Below are 22782 nucleotides of genomic sequence, written 5' to 3'. Positions count from 1 at the left end.
GACGATATTGCTCTGACATGTAGCAGTCAAATGAAAATATTAAAATAATGAGAACTGTTACAGTGATATTAATGGATGTTCCTTCTCATTACCTGTGGCTGAGCTTGAATGGCTTCTAAAAGACTTTATCTAGTTTGTTGAAGAAACAATGACTACTCTGGGAGAGGAAATGAAGGCAGCTTATATCTGTGTTGTACTTGATCATCAGAGATGGACGGGAAGTGTGAGTTATTTCAGTTGAAATAAGTCTGGATTCATTATGAATCTGTATGTCTGTAAAAGGGGTGAAATATTTGAATTTGCACACCACCTCTCCTATGTTCAAGTTGCACTTTGAGGCAGCCTTTATAATTTTGCCAACTTCTTATTCTGCCTCTTTTAAACTACATTTTTTTATTTTTAAAAAATGCCCAACGACCTTAGAAAGTATAAATCACTTACTTAGTATAGCTCTTTCATGGTCCGCTGTATCTCTATGCCACTAGCCTGTTCATATTGGGCTTGACCGACTTCTTAAGCTTCACTTAGCATGAGAATGCAGATTTCTGCCGTTTGCAGAAATCTAACTGTGTGAATTTCAATTTTGTTCCTTCCACTTAAAATACATTGCATGAATGTGATAGTACAGTGTACTTATGGTAGTATAACATGCATGCATTGAGGGTTCTCTTAAACCATCTGAAAGATCTCCATCTGCCTCTTTTTTTGTAGCAATTCATCGGAATAGTCCTCGTCCTGTGAAAGTACCTCGATGCCATAGTGATCCCCCAAATCCTCACCTCATCATCCCAACGCCTGAAGGGTTCAGGTATTAAGAGCTTATCCATAGCTTTATTGCTTATCAGTTGGAGGAGGGGTGCGCAACCATCTTGGCCTTTAAGGGCTGCATAGGAACCTGGGCCAAGGGCCAGGTGCATGTGCATATATGACTGTTTGCATACGTTTACACACATGTACATATACACATCCTAGCAGTCCTGATAAAGATTGATGTTTCCTTTTCATCTACAGTAGGAAAAGCATGACTTGGTGAGAGGGTGGTTCAGTGGAAAGGTGTGTCAAGGTATCCATACAGCTGCAGTTTCCCAGACCATAGGCTGTGCTCCTCTGGTTTTGAGAGGGAACTGATACTTCTTAAGCAATTAAAGCAACTACCATCTGAACCTTTCCACCTGTCTTTTGCTAAGGGAGATCAATTTTTCCCAACATTCATCCCCATGGTGTTATGTCTGACTTCATCGTAGTAACATCCTTGCTGTCTTGAGTGCTAAATGAAATGTGTCTGTGTGTAATTTAATAGTACTTGTGACATTACATAATGATGAACAACATCACTTTCTCCCTTCTTGTGCTTGAACTACTTCATGAATTTTGATTTCATTTTTCTTTTTCTTTCATTATCCTTTATTGTAAAGCTTCTTGTTCATTATATGTGATTCACCGATTAGCTATTACTATGCTGGAGCTAAGGCTTCTGTGTTACTTTGGTGCAGATCTGCCCCCCTCCTTCATTATTCCTCTGACTATCACAGTGCTGCCCTGTTATTTCTGGGACATTTTTGAGCAGGGTGGGGATGGAGTTCACTATCTCAGGGATGCTCCCTGTTTTCCTCCTCTTTGAAAGGCTGCAAACAGCAGCATGACTTTCCTTCAAATGGGCATACCCTTCATACATGTATTAATAAGAATAGTATAGTATGCTAGGTATACTAGTCAGATACTAGCATTAATATAATGCTACTAGTAAAAATTAGCTTTCTTAATTGTCAACATATTCAGAGAACTGGCATGCTTCTGATGTATTGGTCTCTTTCTCCTGGCCCTTGATAAGAGTATATATGCATGCATATGTAACATCACTTCTCCTGTTTAAGATGGACAAAATCTGGTTTTCCAGATGTTCCAAAACTCTTAACGACTATCATTCCTCATCTTAAGGGCTGCTGTCTGCCCATCCCGGGTGAAGATTGTGAAAGTCAGCTGAATATAGTGAAATATGTACTTCTCAGAAAATTAGAGGTCTACCACGCTAATGTCATTGGACAGTGTTGCTTCACACCTTAAAAGACTTTTACTACCAAGCCCTCACCCACCCCATACACGTTCCTTTGTGAAGCACTCATACTGTATGTTCTGTCTTACTTTCCCTTTGTTTTTAGTATTTCACATTTATATATCAATCTTGTCTTGCATGCTGAAAACCATCTAGGTTCTCCATTGTAAGCATAGTTTTAGAAAGTAGTCTAAAATCTTACTCTGCTAATAAATCTGTTCAAAGCTCAAAATATACACCTTTCTATTTTACATAGTATTTTTTTTTAAATTGACTTTTTTTAGATTGCTATTTTGAGTCACCCTGATTTAAGTTTCCATTTAAAAATGGACCCAAACTCCTTTTCTCAAAGTTTTCTTCTCACTGCAGCACAAGGAATGTCTCATGCGATGTACGGAACCATTGCAGCCCTGCTCTTAGTCGCCCCGCTCTCATCGGTGGTGACTCAGCTCAGCCAAAACCTGTCAGCAGTGCAAATGATACCAGGTAGCTCCACTCCACAATGTAGCAGACTCATTCCTGTTCACATCACCCATACAGAATTGCTTGCACTTAGATCCCAGAAATTCCTTTTGGTTCCGTTGTGTTTTCTGTGTAACTTTCTCATTACTTTTCTAGTCAATGAAGTGGAATGCATGTTATACATTCAACTAATAATATTTTTCAAAAATACATTTTTGGACATGCATGTTTTTTTAAAAAAATTGTTGGTTTTATTTTAGTATCACTAACGCATGCATTTCATTCTCTTTAGTTCTTTTGCAGTTTTATAGTTGCTAGTTGTAACCAAATTGATATTGAAAAGAATGCATTAGTTGAATTTTTATTTGTAAAATTTGTTTCTAAGCAATGCAGTGTAATTTTTTTTTGAAAAAACAACCCATGAAATTAGTGAAAAATCTATGATACAATACAGGTTTGGAGTGCTGTGCAGTGCACAGTTGCTGCTATTATGAGTTTGTTCTTTCAAATGCTCCTTACTTCGGAAAAATAAAAAGCAGAGCAAAACCAACACCATTGTATTTGAAGCACTAGTGATATTGCCTCTCAATTGTTTCTCCAGATTTTTAAAAGTAGGTGTAACAGTATAGCATCCAACAAGATTTCTCTTTCTTTTTCATCCAGTACATACAACACAACAAAGTGTGCCTTACCCCATCTTTCCTTCAACGGTTCGTGTGTCTGGCTCTGATGTGACATACAGCAACATTTTTAAAAGCTGAGGGGTGGCTAATCAAATGGACCTGGGTCACCACCTCCCAGCAGGATTATTGATAAATTATCACATGTAAATGCAACTTATTGGTGGGTTATAGACCGCCATTTCGGATGTCCTCAGGATGTCCCATTTTAAAAAAGGGGTGTCTAGAAGACTCAGTCCGTGACAAATGGCAGTGGCCGTTCCACACGGCCGCCGCCATATTTACGTCTTGGACGCATAGTGTCCAGACGGGTCGCGGTGGTTATGACGTCGCGGGTGCGCCATGGGCGCCTCATGACGTCATAACGGCGCCGCAGTAAGAAGCTCCATTTTGGAGCTTCTTTTTTGCTCCGCGAGGGAGTCGCGTGGTTTGTATGCTGCGACTCCTTCACGGAGCAAAGAGCAGCGCCGGCAGACCGCCGCAAAGCGGCGGTTTGTAACGCCTCCCCGTTACGTTTGAATGCGGCAGGTCCTTTTGCAATGGGTCCTTTGTATTCAACTCAAATAGTACAGTGGATCCTTGTTATACGCTGGGGTTTGATTCCAAGATCCCCCGTGTATAACAAAATCCGTGTATGCTCAAGTCCCATTAAGTATAATGACATAGCAAAATGGTGTCCCTAATAAAAAATGGAACATCAAGGTAAATGTATACTTTTTTGGAACATATTCAAACCGTGTATGCTTAAATCCATGTATAAAAAATCTGTGCATAAGAAGGGTCGACTGTACCTCCTTTGAAAAAAAACAAAGAAGGAAAAATAAATTTGAGTATTCCTTTTTCTTTAACCAAGATTAGAATAGATGGATTATAAATATGTGGCTTGCTTTCCTAATTTGTCATGGCAATGTCTACCTCAGTTAAGCTTCCAGTACCTCGATACTATAGAAAGGGGAATAATAAAAATCGTAAATGATGGAGAATTCATGTATGTTCTTTCTAAACAGAGGTTCCAGTGTTCCTGAAAATGATCGACTAGCTTCGATTGCTGCTGAACTTCAGTTTAGGTCATTAAGCCGCCACTCAAGTCCCACTGAAGAACGAGAAGGTGATTGGATTCTTATTAAAACTGTGATACAGCATATATGCACTTCCTTCTGAAGTGTAGTAAATCATTTTACTTTAAAATGTTATTCTGTCAAACATGTAATTTGGGTTTATTAATTCTGAACTCCTGGAAAACAAGAGAAATCCCAGCAAAAACATTGTCCCTATTTTCAAAAAAAAAAAAAAAAAGGGTGGGGAGGGGAGAGTAAGCTTGTTTTCTGCTGCTCCAGAGAATAGAACCTGGAACAGTGGATTCAAACTGCATTACCTCCTGACAGTATGAGCTGTTTGACAGTGGAACACATTTCCTCGGAAAGTGGTGGATTCTCCTTCTTTGGATGTCTTCAAAACAGAGGCTGGATGCTCATTTGTTGAGGGTGCTTTGATTATGTATTCCCTGCATGGTGGCGTTGGGCTGGATGGCCCTTGTGGTCTATTCCAACTCTATGATTCTATGATTCTAAACTTATTTAACATATAAGAATTAATTATGTTTCATTTTTAACATTCTTTTTAATTCATTTCAAATTATTATTTTGTTTTCCACTTTTCTTTTAAATTAAAGATAAAATTTATCAGTTTCTTGTGTGCAGTTATTTTTGGTATGTAGCTTTAAATTTCTGTATGTTAATTGTTCTATAGTATTGCCTAGTTAATTCACCCCCATTAGTCCTTCCATTCATTCAAAATAAATTCAGCCTTAACATAGGTTTTTTAAAAAAAAAATCATTGGATTGATTCCAGTGGTTATAGAAACATAATTTAAGTAACTCCATCAACAGACCTTGAAATCCTAATCCATAGTACTGCTGTGGGTGTCTTAATCCCCAGACCAACAGAATGGGTCTTGTTCATTTCCATAGTAAAAGGACAGATTGGATGCATCTCCTATTGTGAGTCCCCAATAACATCTTCATATCCTAACTTGGGATGGGCAGATGTCAGATTTTGAGGAATTACTTTTTTTTTAAATTAGGACCTTGAGTTACATCAACTGAAGCCTGGTGCAACAGGCCCAGAGTAAAAATGTATACGTATTTTGAGTAGCAGAACCAAATGTGACTTTCAGCCCTTCAATACAAAATATAATTTCAGGTTACCTCAGGTTTTTCTAATGTCAGCAGAATACAGTGGTATATGTGTGTCCATCCATGTGTCTGTGCCATTTTCTTAATGATATTATCAAACAATTGAGAATCAGAAATCCTTGCCAAACATTGCAGATTATCCAGAGGTCTCCCAATAATTCTAGGCCAATTTTCTGCTTACCTTTGTCTGATGAATATCTTCAAGTCTGAAAATAAAAATGGGGCCAGTAAGATCTGTTAAATTCATTGGTTTTCTTCAGTACCACACATTTTTGACATAATTTTTATTTCACAGAACCATCTTATCCAAGAGGAGATTCAAGTGGATCAGCCCGGAGAAGTTGGGAGCTTCGGACACTCATCAGTCAGACCAAAGGTAAAGAGATAATACAATTAATACTGAGAGGTCCCAGCCGTTGATGACATTGTTTTGTGTCTAGCTATATAGACATAGCCACATGCTTCTCCAATGCCCTTGTTCTCTTCCAGCCACTAAATGGTTATGGAGTGGGGTTGCAACAACTGAAAGGTGAGTCCTGAGTGGATTTTGGTCATTGTGTTAAGTTCCTCACAATTGGTTGTGCTGTTGGGACTTGCAATCCAACAATATCTGAACAGCCCTCTGATTCCCCCTCCTACTCAGACAGTTGATACTACGTACTGCAGAGAATACGTGGAAGAGAGGAATGGGAGAAGGTCATCATCCTCCCCACTTTTCAGTGGCATTTTCCTCCTTGATTATTCTGTTGTCTCTAGCACTTTTTTTATACAGCCGGGTAATGCAAGTGGGTTGGCAGGGGAGATATAAGAAGAGATTATATAAAAACATTTTATCTTTCTCTCTTGTTATAAAAACGTAAATAAATCAGCTTCAGTAAATAAGCTCATTACGTAGACAATCCCTGTAAAGCATTCGTAATGTCATTATATCGTATTTTAGTAGAACTAATAAGTAAGCTGGCATGATACAGTGGTTTGAGTATTGAGTTACGACTTTGGAGACCAGAGTTCAAATCCCCACCCAGCCATGGAAACATTGGGGGTGACCTTGGACAAATCACTCCCTCTCAGCCCCAGGGCAAGACATTGGCAAAACCCTTATGAACAAATCTTGCCAAAAAAACCCTTCAATAGGTTTGCTTTAGGTCACCAGACGTCAGAAATGACTGGAAGGCACAAAATGACAAGAAGTAAGACAGGAGTTTGTGTGTAGTCAGTGTTTCAGTAATGGCATTTGATCATGATTTTGCTCTTCACTCTTTTTCTTTTCTTTTCTTTTTCTAGATACTGCTTCCAGACAGGGACCCATGGAAGCAGTACAGAAATCTGTTCAGCTGTTTGAAGAGAAGAGGTACCGAGAAATGAGGCGAAAAAATATTATTGGCCAAGTCTGTGACACTCCTAAATCTTACGACAATGTAATGCATGTAGGTTTGAGAAAGGTGACTTTTAAGTGGCAGAGAGGAAACAAAATTGGTAAGTGTCTGTTAAGCTGCCTCTTGAGATTTTGATAGAGGGAAAAGTCTGGCTATTTTAGGGGAATTTTTGTGATCATAACAACACTAAAGCATGGTAAACACATATGTCTATTCATGCCAGAATATATGTGGGGGTGTACACTTCGGGAAACAACACAGTACATATAGAAAAGATTGAATTGGAATGCCCATCCAAGTTGCATCTGATTCATATCTGTGGTTCCTGATCCATAAAATCAAATTACATGCAGCTTTCATGACTAGATCTCCACATTTGGATTAGTCTGTTATTATTGCTGTATTAATCTGGTTATTCATAATTGCAGTTTGATTCACAATACAAGGAGGTTTAGCAATGTGTTGGATGCCGAAGCTGTGTATAAATTATCATTGTAGAAGTTAAATTTCATATGGTCATGCAGCTGTGAACAGTAAAGCATTTGGGACACATTTACTTATTTCCCCCCCCCTCCCCCTTTTGGATGTCATGTTGGTGTAGGAGAAAGGGCATATAAGATATCCCACTCTGCCAGTTCTGCATAATCTGTAACTGCATTATGTATCAAACTAATGAATTATTTTGTCAGGCTTTTTGGTGAGTTTTTTGGGCTATGTGGCCATATTCTAGAACTCTTCTAGAACATGGCCACATAGAGCGAAAACCCCACTATGGATGCCGGCCATGAAAGCCTTCGACTCCATATTTTGTCAGGCATTTCAGATATGCTTGTGTGCAGTCTGCATAATTTTCATTTCACATATACAGTGTGCCCCGCGTAAACCAAATATCACATATGCTTGAGCCCATTCAAGTGAATGGGGCTCGTGTACGCGGCGGCGCACACATGCCACAGGCATGCACCCCATTCATTCTAATGGGATGCGCCGCCCCTTGCTCCCCACACGTTCCCGCGCAGCTCTACACAGCTCTGTGTGTAAACTCAAACCCACGTATAGCGCACCCGCGTATAACGCAGGCGCACTATACATGAAAGACTTTATCCAAACTACTTACTATGTGCAGAAGTACTAGTGGCTTGAATGCTGCTGCTTATAACCTTCAGTTCCATAAAATGTCATTAAATTTAAAGTTAAATCTTAAAGTTTATTTATTTTATTTTATTTTATTTTATTTAGGTATTTATATCCCGCCCTTCAGCCCTAATGGCTATCAATTCTTGGAATTAGTTATCTGCTCACATGTTTACATAGGTTCCAGAGCAGGTCAGACATTGGAATTTATCACATGGGGATAATTGGAAGTGTAAACAGGGTTTATCCGGTGAAAATTATGCACTTGTGATTAAGATTTTCACACAATGTCATGAATAAAGTACCATTATCCTAGGAATATCCAGTGCAAATCGCGCAATTGCAATCAAGTTTTTCACACAATGTCGTGATTAAAAGCGATTAAAGCACACCCTTGCCTAGCAAGCAATGCTTCCAAAAGTCCGAAAACCACCGCTGCCAACCATGTGGTGATCCCTGGGGCAATGAGCCCTGTGCGTGACTATTACTCCCAGGGAGTCCCTTTTACTTTCCTTCTAGTACCCCTTGAGGTCCTGTTTCCGCTGCCACCACTCAGTGAATTTTCCCAACAACCTTCCCCCAAGCACACACTGAGACTTGCTAGGGATATCTAAATTCCTTCCTTGTTAGCTTACAGCAACCAGTAAACCGAGCTTAAGACATGTGTCCAGGAGCAGAGAGAGCCAGCAGATACTTTTAAAGAAAGATATTTATTTTAAAGAAGTAGAACAGAATAGGAGGATATCATTCATGCAAGGCCTCCTTGCCTTGCAGGTCAGAAAACACAGTTACAAAGATGTTCATTTCAGGCAAGCTATTAGATAACATAAGAAAACCTAAGCGCACTAACTAACACATTCCCTATCTACTCACACAGTGATGGGATTTGCAGTCCGTGTTGAGTTTTTGGATGCAGAGAGCTGGCTCTCATGGCCTAGCTCTTTTGCTTGCCTCCGTGCATGCACACAGCTGGTTTCCCCAAACAGACACAAAGATGGAGAACAAAGGACGCATGGTCCTACAGGGTATTTTTAAAGTCCTCTCCTGGAACCTTCTTGAAAAGGCCGCTCTGGCACTGCTGATTGGCTAGGTGAGCCTTACGTCAGCTATGATGTCACAGCTCATTAGCATGTGATGTCAGCTCTCATTAGCATGTAACTCCCCCCAGATTAACCCTTTGTGGTTCAGGGGAAGTCCCCAAATGACTGGAGGGCCCAGTCATCACACCAGGCAATCAACAACAAGAAATCATTCACTACCACAAATTACGCAGTCGAGTTTCTCGCATTTGTTACTGTTTATTGCCTGTTCATTCCCTGGTTATTGCTGGGATAATGACCGCTGTGTGTGAAAATCGTAACTGCAATTTAATAGTAATTGCATGATTTTCACAGGATAAACCCTGTTTAAACTTTCAATTTTCCTCCATATGATAAACTCCATAGCTGGTCTGTTGGTTTTTGCATTACTATTTTTCTATGGGCTTGGACTCATTGTGATTCTTGTAATTCTGCAGGGGAAGGCCAGTATGGAAAAGTCTATACCTGTATCAGTGTTGACACTGGCGAATTGATGGCCATGAAGGAAGTAAGTATTGTGATCATAAATGACAATGCAGTGCTTTTTAAAAAGTATTTATTGCTTGTATGTGTTGTGTCCTTCTTATCTGAGAGATTGCCTTCACCTATGATTAGCTGTTGTTGTTGTTGTTCTTGTGTGCCTACATGTCATTTCCAAACTATCATGGGATTTTCTTGACATGATTTGTTCAGAGGAAGTTTGCCATTGCCTTCCCCTGAGACTGAGAGCATGTGATGCCCAGGGTCACCCAATGCGTTTCATGGCTTGAACTAGGAGTGGGGAAATAGCATCCCGGGGCTCGTTTTGTGGCCCACAGGGCCCTTCCAGATCTAAATCCTGTCCCCATTACTAAGGGATGTAAGGACTACTGTAATTAAATCATTTTGGAGTGAGTGGAGGCCTTTGGCTATTTTAGGCCCAGGGAAGCATTTTTTCTAACAGGCATTGAACTGAAAGTTGACAACTGTATCATTTCCTATTGAACTAGGCCTAAATTGATAGGGAGTGGGACAGAGGAAATAAAAGCATAATGAAATTGCCCTCCATACCCCTTAGGGGCAAACATATTATTTTTTATTTTTTAAGAGCATGGTAGGAGCTTGCAGCCCTCCAAGGTCTCGAAAAGGTTTTTGCAACCCTCTAACTCTTAACAGTTGTCTGTTTCTGTTCCTTAAATTTAGGACCAGGCCAGATACATGTCTAATGGTGGCAAGCTCTAGGGCCTTTTCAGTAGCTGCACCAACAGTGAGGAACAGTTTGTTCCATGAAGTAGGGTTCTATTTAGGTCATTATTCCAGTAGGTTTTTGATTTGCTGAGTTTCTGATGTTTTATCTAGAAGAGAGTTTTGTCTTCAGTCCCTGCCTCTTATGTATTTTTGCTGTATTTTTATTGAGTGTGTTGGTTTTTATGATAATGTGTTTTTGTGATAATGCAATTTTAAAGGCATGTAAGCCTTTCTGTGTAGTTCATGGCAGGATAGAAATTTCTGTATAAATAAGTAGTTTTCTGTGAAACCCTTTCAACTTGTTTTTCTGCTGGCAATATTTAAAGAGGCTTACAGGTGACTACCTGGTTGCTTTTCTCATCTGTTTCTCTGTTCCCTGTGCAATATTAGCATCAGTATTCATGAAAAACTTTTTTTCAGATAAGATTTCAACCAAATGATCATAAAACAATAAAAGAAACTGCAGATGAGCTGAAAATATTTGAAGGCATTAAGCACCCTAACTTGGTTCGGTACTTTGGTGTAGAGCTCCATAGGGTAAGCAAAGCTCTGGTTATTGACATTTTCATATAAACGAATAGGAATACATTTACCCTTTGAGCCTTTTTAATGTTATAAATAAACATTGAATTTCATTATCTAAGGTCTGAAACACATAGGCAAAATGACATGGCTTCAGGTCACGTTGGGTGCGTGTTGTTTTGGGCCAAGAAGGAGCGAATAGATTCCACTTCTTCTGGTGGCTTGGTTCAGGACTGCATCAGTGGCCCAGACTGGGACTGGGCACATGCGATTGCCATGGTCCCAGCGCCAGCACAGTCTCCCGCTGCTCTGTTTGGCCCATCTGTCAGTGCATGATCTCTGAAAGCGATTGATGGGCGATTAATTTCTGATTTATAGTAGGTGCTTAATTAGAAGAGTCAAGATTCCATTTCCCAGTGTTTTTTATTTACCAGAGTATTCTGGAAATGGGATTGAGGCTGAGGCAGGATTCATTCTTTCTGCTTTTTCCATTTCCCCAGTAAAAATCCCTTTATTTCCTGAACTTGATGCCAGGCAGGGTGATAAGAGGCACCCTAAGGGTACCTATATTTTTGGTTTCTCTCTCTCTCTACATTTAATAGCAGCTTGCAGTAGAAGGTAATTTAAATTTGGGAAACAGTACAGGTGGAAAAGAGTTAACTCACATTACTCTTAGAATGATTCTAACATATTTGGTTTTAAAGGTGGTTTATTAGAGACTCCATTGATGCTTTATGTAATAAATACATTTCTCTCCTCTTACATCAATTACAGTGCATATGTAGTTAGTGGTGACAGTATGCATGGCTCATAAAAGCAAAATAGTTATGATTTCCCCCAGTATAAGTAGCTGTCTGTTGAGAATATTTCTAGTACAAATGGGTACTGCGCTGCAGAGATAACTATTAGGTTAAACAGAATAATATTTAGGAATTTACAAGTTATTGGCACATACCTAATGTATTCTTCATGCTGCACATGTAGCAAGACTAGGTAATCCTGTTTGCTCCTCCACTCCAGGAAGAGATGTACATTTTCATGGAATACTGTGATGAGGGAACTCTGGAAGAAGTGTCAAGGCTGGGCCTTCAAGAGCATGTCATTAGACTCTACACAAAGCAGATTACAACTGCCATCAATGTACTGCATGAACATGGTATAGTGCATCGAGACATCAAAGGTAAACAGGATTCCCATATTAATTAGAAATCTGAGTTGATAAGAAGATTTACATACCATCCCAAAGTGTAAAAATAAATGGTCAAAGCATATTTTTTATTTATTTTATTTATATGCTGACTTTCTCCCAGGCCAGGACCCCAGACAGCAGACAGCTTCTAGGGAGGAAGTCATACAAAACTCAGCTCAGATTATCCCAAGTAAACTACTGTATCACTGTTAGCTTCTTTCCATTTTTCCTATCAGTTGCAAATAGGAAGTTTCTGGAAGATACTGTTTTCTGGGCCTCACAAGACTTTTGAAGCCCTGGTGGCGCAGTGTTTAAATGCCTGTACTGCAGCCACCCACTCAAAACCATAAGGTTGTGAGTTCAGTACTAGCCAGGGCTCATGTTCAACTCATGCTTGCATCCTTCCAAGGTTGCTAAAATAGGTACCTAGTTTGTTGGGGGCAATTAGCTTACAGTTGTAAACCACTTAGAGACTGCTTAGTTCAGTATGAAGCAGTATTTAACTGAAGCTGCTACTCTATTGTTATTGCTATTATTGGTTGTGGGTTTCTCTTTCAAGGGCCATGTAAAGATTGTTTAGGGGGCAATGCAGAGTTTGCATTAGATTGTGACTGGACATGAGTATAAGGTGAGCTTTAAAGATATATGTGACTCAGCTTGTGAAGATATTTAGAAGTCAAACCCATTGTGATGCTGGATAGTCTTGGTAATTTGGTGAATGTTATACAAATGCAGAAGTCACCATGTTGGCTGTAAAGCAAAATCCATATTTTAGTGTACTTTAAATAGCTTTCAAGACTCTCAGTCTTCTTCATCAGGCAAAGATGGAAAACAAACATGTAGAGGAAGAACAAGTGGTAATGTTAGAATTACCTTACACATTGTAAAACCACTTTGGGAGTGCTTAAGTGCACTGATAAACAGTATAGAAATGTACTTGCTATTGCTATTCTTTCTTTTCAGCCAGTCTCAATGGTGCTACATACGGATTCTACAGACTAACACGGCTATATTTTTGAATGCTGTATGGTTATCATTATTGGATACCACCATGTTACCATTTGGGCTGGGTTTTGAGTTTAGCTAATCATGAAGTAAGGGTTGAAATGAAAATTTATTTCACAACTTTGCAGGCTACTACAAAAAACATGATAGTTCAGGCAGATAGGTATACCTGTCTGAGTGCCTTCTCTCTTGCTAGTGTATGCACTCTCACTTGCTTTCTCTCCCTCCATGGCCAGTCACTCACAAATGGGAAAAGAAAATACAAGGCTATGGTCAGTTTTCCCAATTACTCTATGAAAGCTTTGTCCGGGTTGGGTTTCCTCCCACTTCTCAATTAAATGTTTTTTAAACCTGGGAAGAAGAAAGAGAACAGCAGCTGCTAGCAACAGCACAGTATTAATATCTCAAATAGATTCTCAGTTTATTAATCCATGCTGATTACTGTAATAATTTGTCTCCTTTGATTTGAAATCTTATCTAGAAAATCATTCTTTTCTCTCTCTTCAGGAGCAAACATCTTTCTCACGTCGTCGGGGCTGATTAAGCTGGGAGATTTTGGCTGCTCGGTAAAATTAAAAAATAATACACAGACAATGCCTGGTGAAGTAAACAGTACTTTGGGGACTGCAGGTAAGCGACAGCATGAAACCCCCCCCCCCCCAAAACAATCACCCCCTAAACCACACTTGTGGATAGTGCTAACTAGTGGCCAGTAACTGTAAATGTTTGTGGTGTTGTTCTCTGTGATGGAGTCGCTTCAGATTTATGGTAGTTTTCTTGGCCAGATTTGTTCAGAGGGGGTTTGCCGTTGACTTCTTCTAAGGCTGAGAGAGTGGAACATGCCCAAGGCCACCCAGAGGGTTTCCATGTCTGAATGGGGATTCCAAAGCCTGGTCTCATGAACCACTACACTATGGTGGCTCTGTAGAACTTTATTTATTTACGGTATTTATACCCCGCCCTTCAGCCCTAAAGGCTCTCAGAGCGGCTTACAATTGTTATTATTTTTAATTAGATGGTTCTCTGCCCTCAGGCTTACTTTTCTATAAGAAAGAGGGACTCATGTACTAATGCTGCTAGTGCAAGTTTCCTCTTTCACTTCAGCAAACATATGCATCATGTGAATCAGTTCCCTCTCAAGGGAATGGGGTTGCTTTTATACACTAGATATTCATGTGGAGGTCCTGTGTGGATTCAGACTAGGGGGAATATGAAGATGTAGAGAAAAATATCCAAACCAACTCTCCTGGAGCTTGGGCAAATGCTTCACACTATCACTATCTATAAAGTACCAAATGAACTCTGATAGTAGTGTTGCTTAAATTGTCCAAAGTGTAGTAGTTCTAAGGTTTTTTTTTTTTATGGTAATGATTTCTTCAATCCTTGTCTGTCTTGCAAAACTATCAAGAGAATTTGATCCCACTAGTTCCATGGCCTGTACTTATGTATGTACAAAATTATATCATGTACTTGGATGTAGGGCTATGAAAATGTCACAGTCTCATTCACAATTGGTTTCTCCGTTTCCCATCAGTATGCTCATTCTCCTTTCCATTTCCACACTGGACAGTAAGGCTCACCTTTTTCCTTTCATGTAAATTTTCATATTTTGTGGGCGTTCCCCCAAAATGTATGCACTTTTGCATGCATTTCTGTAATGTATGCATTTTTGTACACATTTTTAACGAAAGCATTTTTGCCCATTTAAAAATGTACACATTTTTAGCTGTGCACATTTTGAAAGGCGTGGCATGTTTCTGTACATTTTTTTCTCTGAGAATGGGTTGTATGTCCCAGAGATGGATTTCTGAGGGGAATTTCTGAGGGAAATTTGGATTTCTGAAGGCAATTTACTTATTTCTGCCTTGCATTGGCAGTCTTGAAAAGTGCAACATTTGTATTTCCATATAGAAATGTCACTTCAGTAATCCCCCCCCCCCCCCAATCAGTTTTCCATAAGGGGAAACCTGAAGGAGGAGGGAGAGAATTAAAACATGTGAAAAAGTTTTAAAAGTAAGCAATAATGACTTCCCACATCCAGTAAGCAAACTGTGCTTACTAGCAAAGAATAGCTTACTATGATCTGTTGACCATGCTTTGGTTTCTCAGATGATTTTTTTTATTTAGACATCTCCTGTTCCTTTTGTTGCATAAACTGATGTGATCATGTATGTTGTTTCAAAGCATACATGGCTCCTGAAGTGATAACTAGAGCTAAAGGAGAAGGTCATGGGCGTGCGGCTGACATCTGGAGTCTAGGCTGTGTTGTGATTGAAATGGTCACAGGGAAGGTAAGCATATTGTATGAGATAAAGCAAAATGTAGGTACTAGCTATATGAAAGTTTAAAATATCCTCATTTGTTTGTTTGTTAGGATATTTCTTTCATTCCCTAAAGAGGAGGAGGAGGAGGAGGAGGAGGAGGAATAATAATAATAATAATAATAATAATAATAATATCATCTTACCGGTCTCTCCCCAGGGCTTGAAATAGGCTACAACATGGATTAAAATATATAACCTAACATAAGTTAAAACACACAAACATAGGATTAAAACGACTATTACACATTACAGTCATCCACATTAAAATATACTGATTTAAAATTCATAGTTTAAAATCAACTGGGTAGGCCAGCTCGAAGACATATGTCTTTAATCGTGTTTTAAATTCCAAAGAACTTCTTTATCCAAAGGATGGCCACCAAAAATAACCAAGAAATGGTTTAAGTAGTTTAAAGATGTTTTATGCAAGAACAATAAAATCCACTGTCCGATTTCACAAGTCCATGTTTATTAAGCCCCAAAGACTTGGGCAAACATTCACATTTTAACTTTGGCCAAAATCAGCGCAACATTGGAACCTATAGGTTCTCCTAGCATAAGATGGTCCACAACTGAGTGCCACAGCTCAGAAGCTGCTTCCCACATTCCCACATAGTGTACACTTTGAAACAGTTGCACACAGAGGAAGGCAATGTTGGTAGATCTAAAGGCTTATGCAGGCATATAAAAGGCATGTTCTCAAATTATTGAATTTTTTGAAGAGGAATGGTGTTTAAAACTTCTGGTAACTTGGCATTGTTGTTTCATTATTAAAAGTAATGGATGAGGAAATTGGACACTTTCTGGGGCCCTATAAAGCTCTGGGTTATTTGCACAGACCCTCTCCTGCCTTTATCACACAAAGGTGCACTTTTGATGCATGTATGTATATTGGCTCAGTAAGCCAAAATGTGAATAACCTTTGTTGACTGGCCCGACTACCCTATTCTTCTTTCCTTATTGACACACCAGTAATACAAGTCAGGAAATTTTCAGATAATCATAGTTTCCTGATATATCTAAATCTATACCTGCCAAGTTTGGAGAGGTCAGGATTGTAACAATCACCTTCAAACTGTTGTCTAAGATTCTGGATTGTTCTGAATCTACTAGTGGTATTTTTCATTGTTTATAATGCCCCATATTTAGGATGTTACAGGAAGCCATGGTTAATGAAAGACTTTCTGGCTTATTGCAACAAGCTTGACAAGGGAGGAAAGAGGTGGCAGAGGAATAGAATATTCAGACCTAAAGACTTGCATATTTCCTAGCTATGTTGCCCCATCTTGAAGTTGGTCAGAATAGACAGAGCAAACTCAAGATGGCTTTATATATTTGTCTTCAATTGGATTAATCTCTTTGCAGGGGAAATATGTACATTATTTTGTATGAATGGCTGCAGAAGTGTTTAGCTATCATTCCCCCCTTCTTCAATAGGTATATGAATCAGACACCATATATTTAATGTAGAAAATTTTGATTTACTAAGTAGATTCCATATGTTATCAAGTATGTAATGGTATAGGTTACTTAGAATGTTAAAATCCCTATAATTTGCAACAGAACATTGCTTTTCTGTTGCATATAAGGGAAACATCCATCGTGTTCTGAGCTGTTGGTATTCTGAAGGTTCACCTAAAATAATTAAATCAAAGCTGAAGCCCCATTTTATATTTAACTTACTGAATAGGCCACCTTTGCATTTAGAGAAATTGGCAGGGAATAGCATTTTGTTTTATATGCTTAACAAAACTAATACATTTAGAAAATACTCTTTTTCTTATTTTTAAACTTCCATTAACTATTGTAATTAAACAAGACACATTTGTTTTATTTAATTTGTTGGGGACATACCTTGTTATATAACAGTATCCCAATAGTGTTGACTTACTAGCACCATACTAGTTTCATAGAATTCCCTAGCTTCTAATGCAGCCTATAGTCCAGATGTTTAGGACTTCAACTCCCAGAAAGCCCAGCCACTAAGCAGCAATTTTGAGAGTTTGGAAGTCCCAAACAATACCAAAGATAGACAACCACTGCTGTTTAGTGCATTTTTAAAAGAATAAAGACTTTACCCATTGAAAATTATTCTTTCATTTCAAAATTGCCATTATTTACTTTATTTATTTATTTATTTATTTATTTATTTATTTATTTATTTATTGTTTTACTCACCATTGTGGATAATGTTTATCATTTACCTACCTACATTTAATTACATTTGTCTGTGTGTGAGAGATGCATGCAATAGAGTCATCTATGCCAATTACGTTTTTGGCTTAGGTTACAGGAACAGTTTATATAATGCTCTTTAGTGTACATACTGTGTGTTTACTCTAAATACAGTTGACCCTCTGTTTTTGTGTGGGGGGGGGTCTGTTCTGGATCCCCCCACAAAAACGGAGACTCGCACGTATTCAAGCCCCATAGGCTTGAATGGGGCATGCCCCCACAAGCATGCGGGGGATGTGCACCACGGGGGTGCACCCCATGGAGGATAATGGAGGTTGCCCCTCCGTGAGTAACCAAGAACATGGATCCCAAGTCCATGAGAAAGGAGAGACAACTGTATGTTTATTTAACAGAATAGAGACATAGCTATACATTTACATCTTGATCAAAATTTTATACAAAAAACCATGGAATTGCCTGTGAATATTTGAAGTCAGACTTATTCTTTAGGGTTAATGCTGAGGAGAAATGGCGTATTAGAGCCGCCACCAACCATGTGTGAACCAATCCATTTGGAAGCAGAGATTTTAAACAGTGGTGCTCTTACTTTGTTACAGAGGCCCTGGCATGAATTTGAACACAACTTCCAGATCATGTATCGAGTAGGAATGGGCCACAAACCTCCCATACCAGAAAAGATAAGTCCAGAAGGGAAGGACTTTCTTTCTCATTGCCTGGAAAGCGATCCAAAGATGAGATGGACAGCTAGCCAGCTCTTCGACCATCCGTTTGTCAAGGTTGGTTATGCTTGTGTTTTTTTTTTCTTGTTACTAATGATGATCAGGTGCACAGGACAAATGCATTTGACTAGGACCTGGATAGAACAGAACTATAACCACTAAAATTCAAGAGCTGAGGATTTCAGCTCTGGTCTGCATATGATGGTTCCACATGTCTTGTTTCCAAGGACAACAGAAAATAAATTTCTGAAAAGTCAGTCAATTCTGGATGCAATCCTGTATGAACAGATCACTAGCCCTTGGCTGTAACTATACCTTGTAATGAAGATCTTGGTGGCACTAGTACTTCATTGTGAGATGGAAGATGTATAAATTCAGCCTCCCTCCTTATTCTGCAAGATTAGTTGTAAAATCCAGCCCAGGATATTACATGGAATGGCAGGCATTTATGTCCCTGTAGAATCAGTTGTATTATGTTCCCATATTTGCAGTTTTGGCCTTGCTTCTTGTGTGGTAACAGCTGTTGATGGGATCTCAGTAAGGAACTCTAAAAGGAAATCAGTCATTCAGGTAACTTCTGAAAATCAGTTCGGTAATCTTAGACTAAGTGTGAAGATGATGTTATACATGATAATGCACTCCAGGCATAGGCTTGGAGTATCATTGCTTATGCAGCTAAAATGATGCCACCTTCACATAAGTGAGAGGTATCCACATGGAGCCCAGAAGTTTGCAGAAATACAAAAAGTCTAGGAGAAAACAAATCTTTTGACCCAAAACTGTCCCAAGAAGGAATGCTGTCTGGGCAAGAAACATGTGGAACTTGAAAACTTGAGGGGATGGAATTAAGAGGCAGCAGGCCTGAGTATTAGCAAATGTTATTTTGTTCTAGTCTAAACAGCTTTCATAAATGCCTCTCAGTTTATTGGAATTGCTGGGAACTTCTGCGTTTTGTATGTGTCAGTACACAGATGCAGGAGTCACTGAGAGTTAACAGAATAGGAGGAAAGATGGCAGAAGACAGGACTATTTCTTTTTCCTCCATATCAAAAGTTACTTCTGGTGTTTGCAATACAGTGGGGCTGCCATATCTGTAGGGCTTTGGTTCCATGACTCCTCAAAGATATCAAAAAATGTGGGTGCTCAGATCGTCCACCACTTTATAAATAGGGCTCACTCGCTTACCTCTACAGCCTGGCCAAACAGTCCCAGGGCAGCAGCAGAAGTAGCAGCAAGCCCCAGTGACCAGGCACATACTCAGGCCTGCGAGATGGGCGGCTGGCAAACTCTCCAGGGTTGGAGGAGAGACATATGGGTGAGTGTGAGGTTGTACAGTAGTAATATGGCATAGGCGTCTTGACACAGCTGCTCTCTCTCCCTGCTCCACTGATGATGTGTGAGGCTGTAGAAGCTTGAGGATGTTGTGTGGATGCTCGCATGCTTCCTGGAGGTAGGGGAGCAGGAAAAATGAGAAGCTGGACTTTGTTGCTGCTGTTGCCACCACCATCCCCTTCCCAAAGCTTCAAGCATTTCAAGCTCTCCCCTGTCTCCTTACCATGTTGCTACTGCTGTTGCTGCCACACATGCCTCTTGAAGCTTGGGGCTGTTGGCTGTTGTATGCATGCTTGTGTATTCCCCAGAGACAGGGGAGAGGTATGCTCACTACTCTTTGCCATCTCAGGTAGGCTATCTCTCCCCCGCCTCCTGAGAGCACAAGGCCATCAACAACTTCAGGAGGCTTGGGGTAGTGGTGGTCGCAGCAATAAGGGCTGTTTGGCACATGAAAATTGTGTGTGCGTGCAAGTGAGCATGCACACAACAGCCTCATGTTTTGGGGTGGGTGGACACGGCAAGGCACCGCTGCTGCCTTACACCATATTACTACTATACAGCCTTGTACTTGCCCACCTCTTTCTCCTCTGATCCTAGGGAGCCAGCCAGCCAGCCACCTCCACTGCTGTCCTGGACTGCTTCTCATGTCAGTTGGAAGAGAACTCAAGTATTTTTAATTTTATTTATTTATTTGCAGTCCACAAGGGATTAAATCCGCAGATTCAGAGCTGGTGAATGAGGCGAGCCCACTGTAATAGTCAGCTCCATGACCTTCCCTTCTTCATTAAAATGTTATCATATGGTTGTATACTTGACTGAAGTGAGAGAACCAAGAGCAGACATAGAATAGTATTTCAGACAAGTCAAAGATTTTAAAAGATGTTATTGTTTTCCCTTGTCCCACAAGAAATGGAATATTCAGACAGTATGCCTGTGAGAATATGTACAGAAATTTGTAGTGACTCCAGTCAAGTTGTGGTTTCATCCTTATGTTTGAGATAACATTTTAAAGAAAATGTAATTAAGAACTGTTCATTTTTAGTAAAAAAATCAAAAAAGGCAAATCTATGTACTTACAGTATAATGAAAAGATGAGCTGTATCAACATACTTGTTCTGAGCTGGGAAGGGTTAACGGTTCTTGCTTATGTGTCAGGGTTTTGAAATGTATCTTTAAACCTAGTAGGTGTAGCATTAATCCGAATACTGTCCAACTCATAGTGTTAGTTTATAGCAGCCTAATTGGTTTATTATAAAAACCCTTGCTGTTTGCTTAGGCATGTAATCCCTGTAGTGCATAGACCACTTAATCCAAAGTTTTAAGTAACTTCTTCACGTATATAAGGACTAAAACAATTGAAGAAATACAAATCGAGTGACTTAATTTTATCAAGATGGTAACTGCTTTTTGACTTCCTGATTTGACTTGCAGAAGATCATTGCCTATGAATGAAAAGTGCCCCTTCTTCTAAAAAATGGCATAACCTTTCTGGGCTTTTTTTGAATTTGTGTTCTCTGTTCTTCCCGTTCCTCTAATCCATCCCAGGTGTGCACAGATGAAGAATGAAGTTTTACACAACACGTTGGCCTCTTGGATTCTGGTGAAATCTCTCTTAATCACTACTGTATGTAATATTTACATAAAGACTGTTGAACACAGTGTACAAACTCAAAACCTAACCATGATTGAAGACTGCACAAGTGATCCTTGTCACTTCTTCTGCTGCTCTTATATGTTTCCCTTGGCACACCTTGCTCTCGTGACAGCACCCACGACTTTAAAGAAGCTGCATGTTTCAGTGAAAGTGCCATTACTACTGTAGAATGGACCATGACCTTATTTTTGTCCCTTCTCCACCGTTTCTCATATGATTTGAGAACTTGTAATGTTAATATGTAGTATTTTTTGAACTTTCAAGGTTCAAAAAGAAAAGAAGAAAAAACAAAGGTTAGTGTTATCAGACATTCTGGACCTTGTTTTTATCTCCTGTTTGTTGAGTGCACTGACTGTGAACTTCTACTTTTTGTTTTGTTTTGTTTTTTTTATTGGCTAGCTTCAGATTTGTTATGCAAAGGCTGATTGATGAAATTTAAAAAGCTTTTTCTCAATAAATTGTTTATTTTAGGATGTCTGTTATTCCTTATTTCATGGTTGAACTACAGCTTAATGGGGAAGTCTCAACGGGTGCAATTTTACACACCTTAATCTCTCTTTATCCTCTCTCCCTCTCCTTCTAAATACAGTGGGTCCTTGGTATCCGCTGGGGTTTGCTTCCTGGATCCCCCAAGGATACCCAACTCCATGACTGCTTAAGTCCCATTATACACAGTGGGGCAGTAAAACTGTGCCTCATATAAAGTTGCAAAATCAAGGTTGGCATGTTTTAGTTAACACTAGAGTTGCTTGTGTCTGTATGGATTGGAGCAGTTCAATTGGAATATCATCTGTTCCTGGTGATTTATTCTTTCCCATTTCTCGTACTGCCACTTCCATCTCCTTTCTAGAATTTGGAGTTCATTTTTGTATGGTTCTTCATTCCATGTGTCATTCATTTTTTCATCTTTTTATATAGCTCTTCTGTGTATTGCATCCATCATCTTTTTGTTTCTTCTTGATCTTGTAGTATGTTCCTCTTCTTAACATAGAGCATCCTGGCCCTTGGTCAATAATGTGTTACAGTCGGACCTTCCCAACTGTAGACTTGCCATCCACAAACTGGAGCATCTGTGAATGGCCCTGCCCCATTTTCCCAGTAGTGGCATGTACACACAGCTGCGCCACTGGGGCTGTGTGCTCGCCACGCCATCATTGGGAAGAACAGGACTTGACGTCTTATTTCTTTGTCATCTTAGGGTGAGGGGTCCAGAATGGACCCCCCGAAATGAAGGGCCAACTATACTATTAGAAGCACTATTACTAATTTTCCATCATGTACCATCCGTTTCCATTGTACATTAAGGCAGGGATGGTGAACATGTAGTCTTCTGTATTGTTGGACTGTAATGCCCATCATCTGTCATCATTGGCAGTATTGCTTCAGTTTGATTGGAGTTTATGGTTATGTGTCTTCAAATTATTTCAGACCCTAAGGCAAACCTACCATGAAGTTTTCTTGGCAAGATTTGTTCAGAGGCCTTTACCTTCCTCTGAGATGGAGGTGTCTGAGGACTTCAATGGCTGAGCTGGGATTTGAACCCTAGTCTCCAGGGTCATAGTTCAGTGCTCAAATCACTATACCACAGAGTTAGAGAACAATATGTGGAGCTTTATACATTCTCTACTTTGTTGT

The 22782-nt window shown here is 39.6% G+C and overlaps 1 protein-coding gene across 5 annotated transcripts in view; it reads left to right on the top strand.

Annotated features, from left to right (window-relative positions):
- The window catches only part of MAP3K4 (mitogen-activated protein kinase kinase kinase 4), a 73905-nt gene extending 52288 nt beyond the window's left edge, over positions 1–21617 (top strand). For 2 of the 5 annotated variants that reach the window (XM_089530089.1, XM_089530088.1), the window contains exons 16-27: positions 712–808; positions 2423–2539; positions 4203–4303; positions 5686–5766; positions 6675–6866; positions 9417–9487; positions 10627–10743; positions 11749–11908; positions 13430–13552; positions 15107–15213; positions 18039–18218; positions 21039–21617. In XM_089530089.1, coding sequence (XP_089386215.1) covers positions 712–808; positions 2423–2539; positions 4203–4303; positions 5686–5766; positions 6675–6866; positions 9417–9487; positions 10627–10743; positions 11749–11908; positions 13430–13552; positions 15107–15213; positions 18039–18218; positions 21039–21059 — 1367 coding nt within the window. In that variant the 3' untranslated portion in view covers positions 21060–21617. Of the gene's footprint in view, positions 1–711; positions 809–2422; positions 2540–4202; positions 4304–5685; positions 5767–6674; positions 6867–9416; positions 9488–10626; positions 10744–11748; positions 11909–13429; positions 13553–15106; positions 15214–18038; positions 18219–21038 lie in introns of those variants that run through there. The other 3 variants (XM_089530091.1, XM_089530090.1, XM_089530092.1) reach the window with 2 other exon arrangements.
- The last annotated feature ends 1165 nt before the right edge of the window (positions 21618–22782 follow it).

This window comes from Sceloporus occidentalis, unplaced genomic scaffold, assembly GCF_023333645.1.
Source record: "Sceloporus occidentalis isolate IW3139 unplaced genomic scaffold, rSceOcc1.0.p SCAF_6, whole genome shotgun sequence".
In the NCBI taxonomy this organism is placed as follows: domain Eukaryota; kingdom Metazoa; phylum Chordata; class Lepidosauria; order Squamata; family Phrynosomatidae; genus Sceloporus; species Sceloporus occidentalis.
This window is presented reverse-complemented; position numbering and strand designations above follow the sequence as displayed.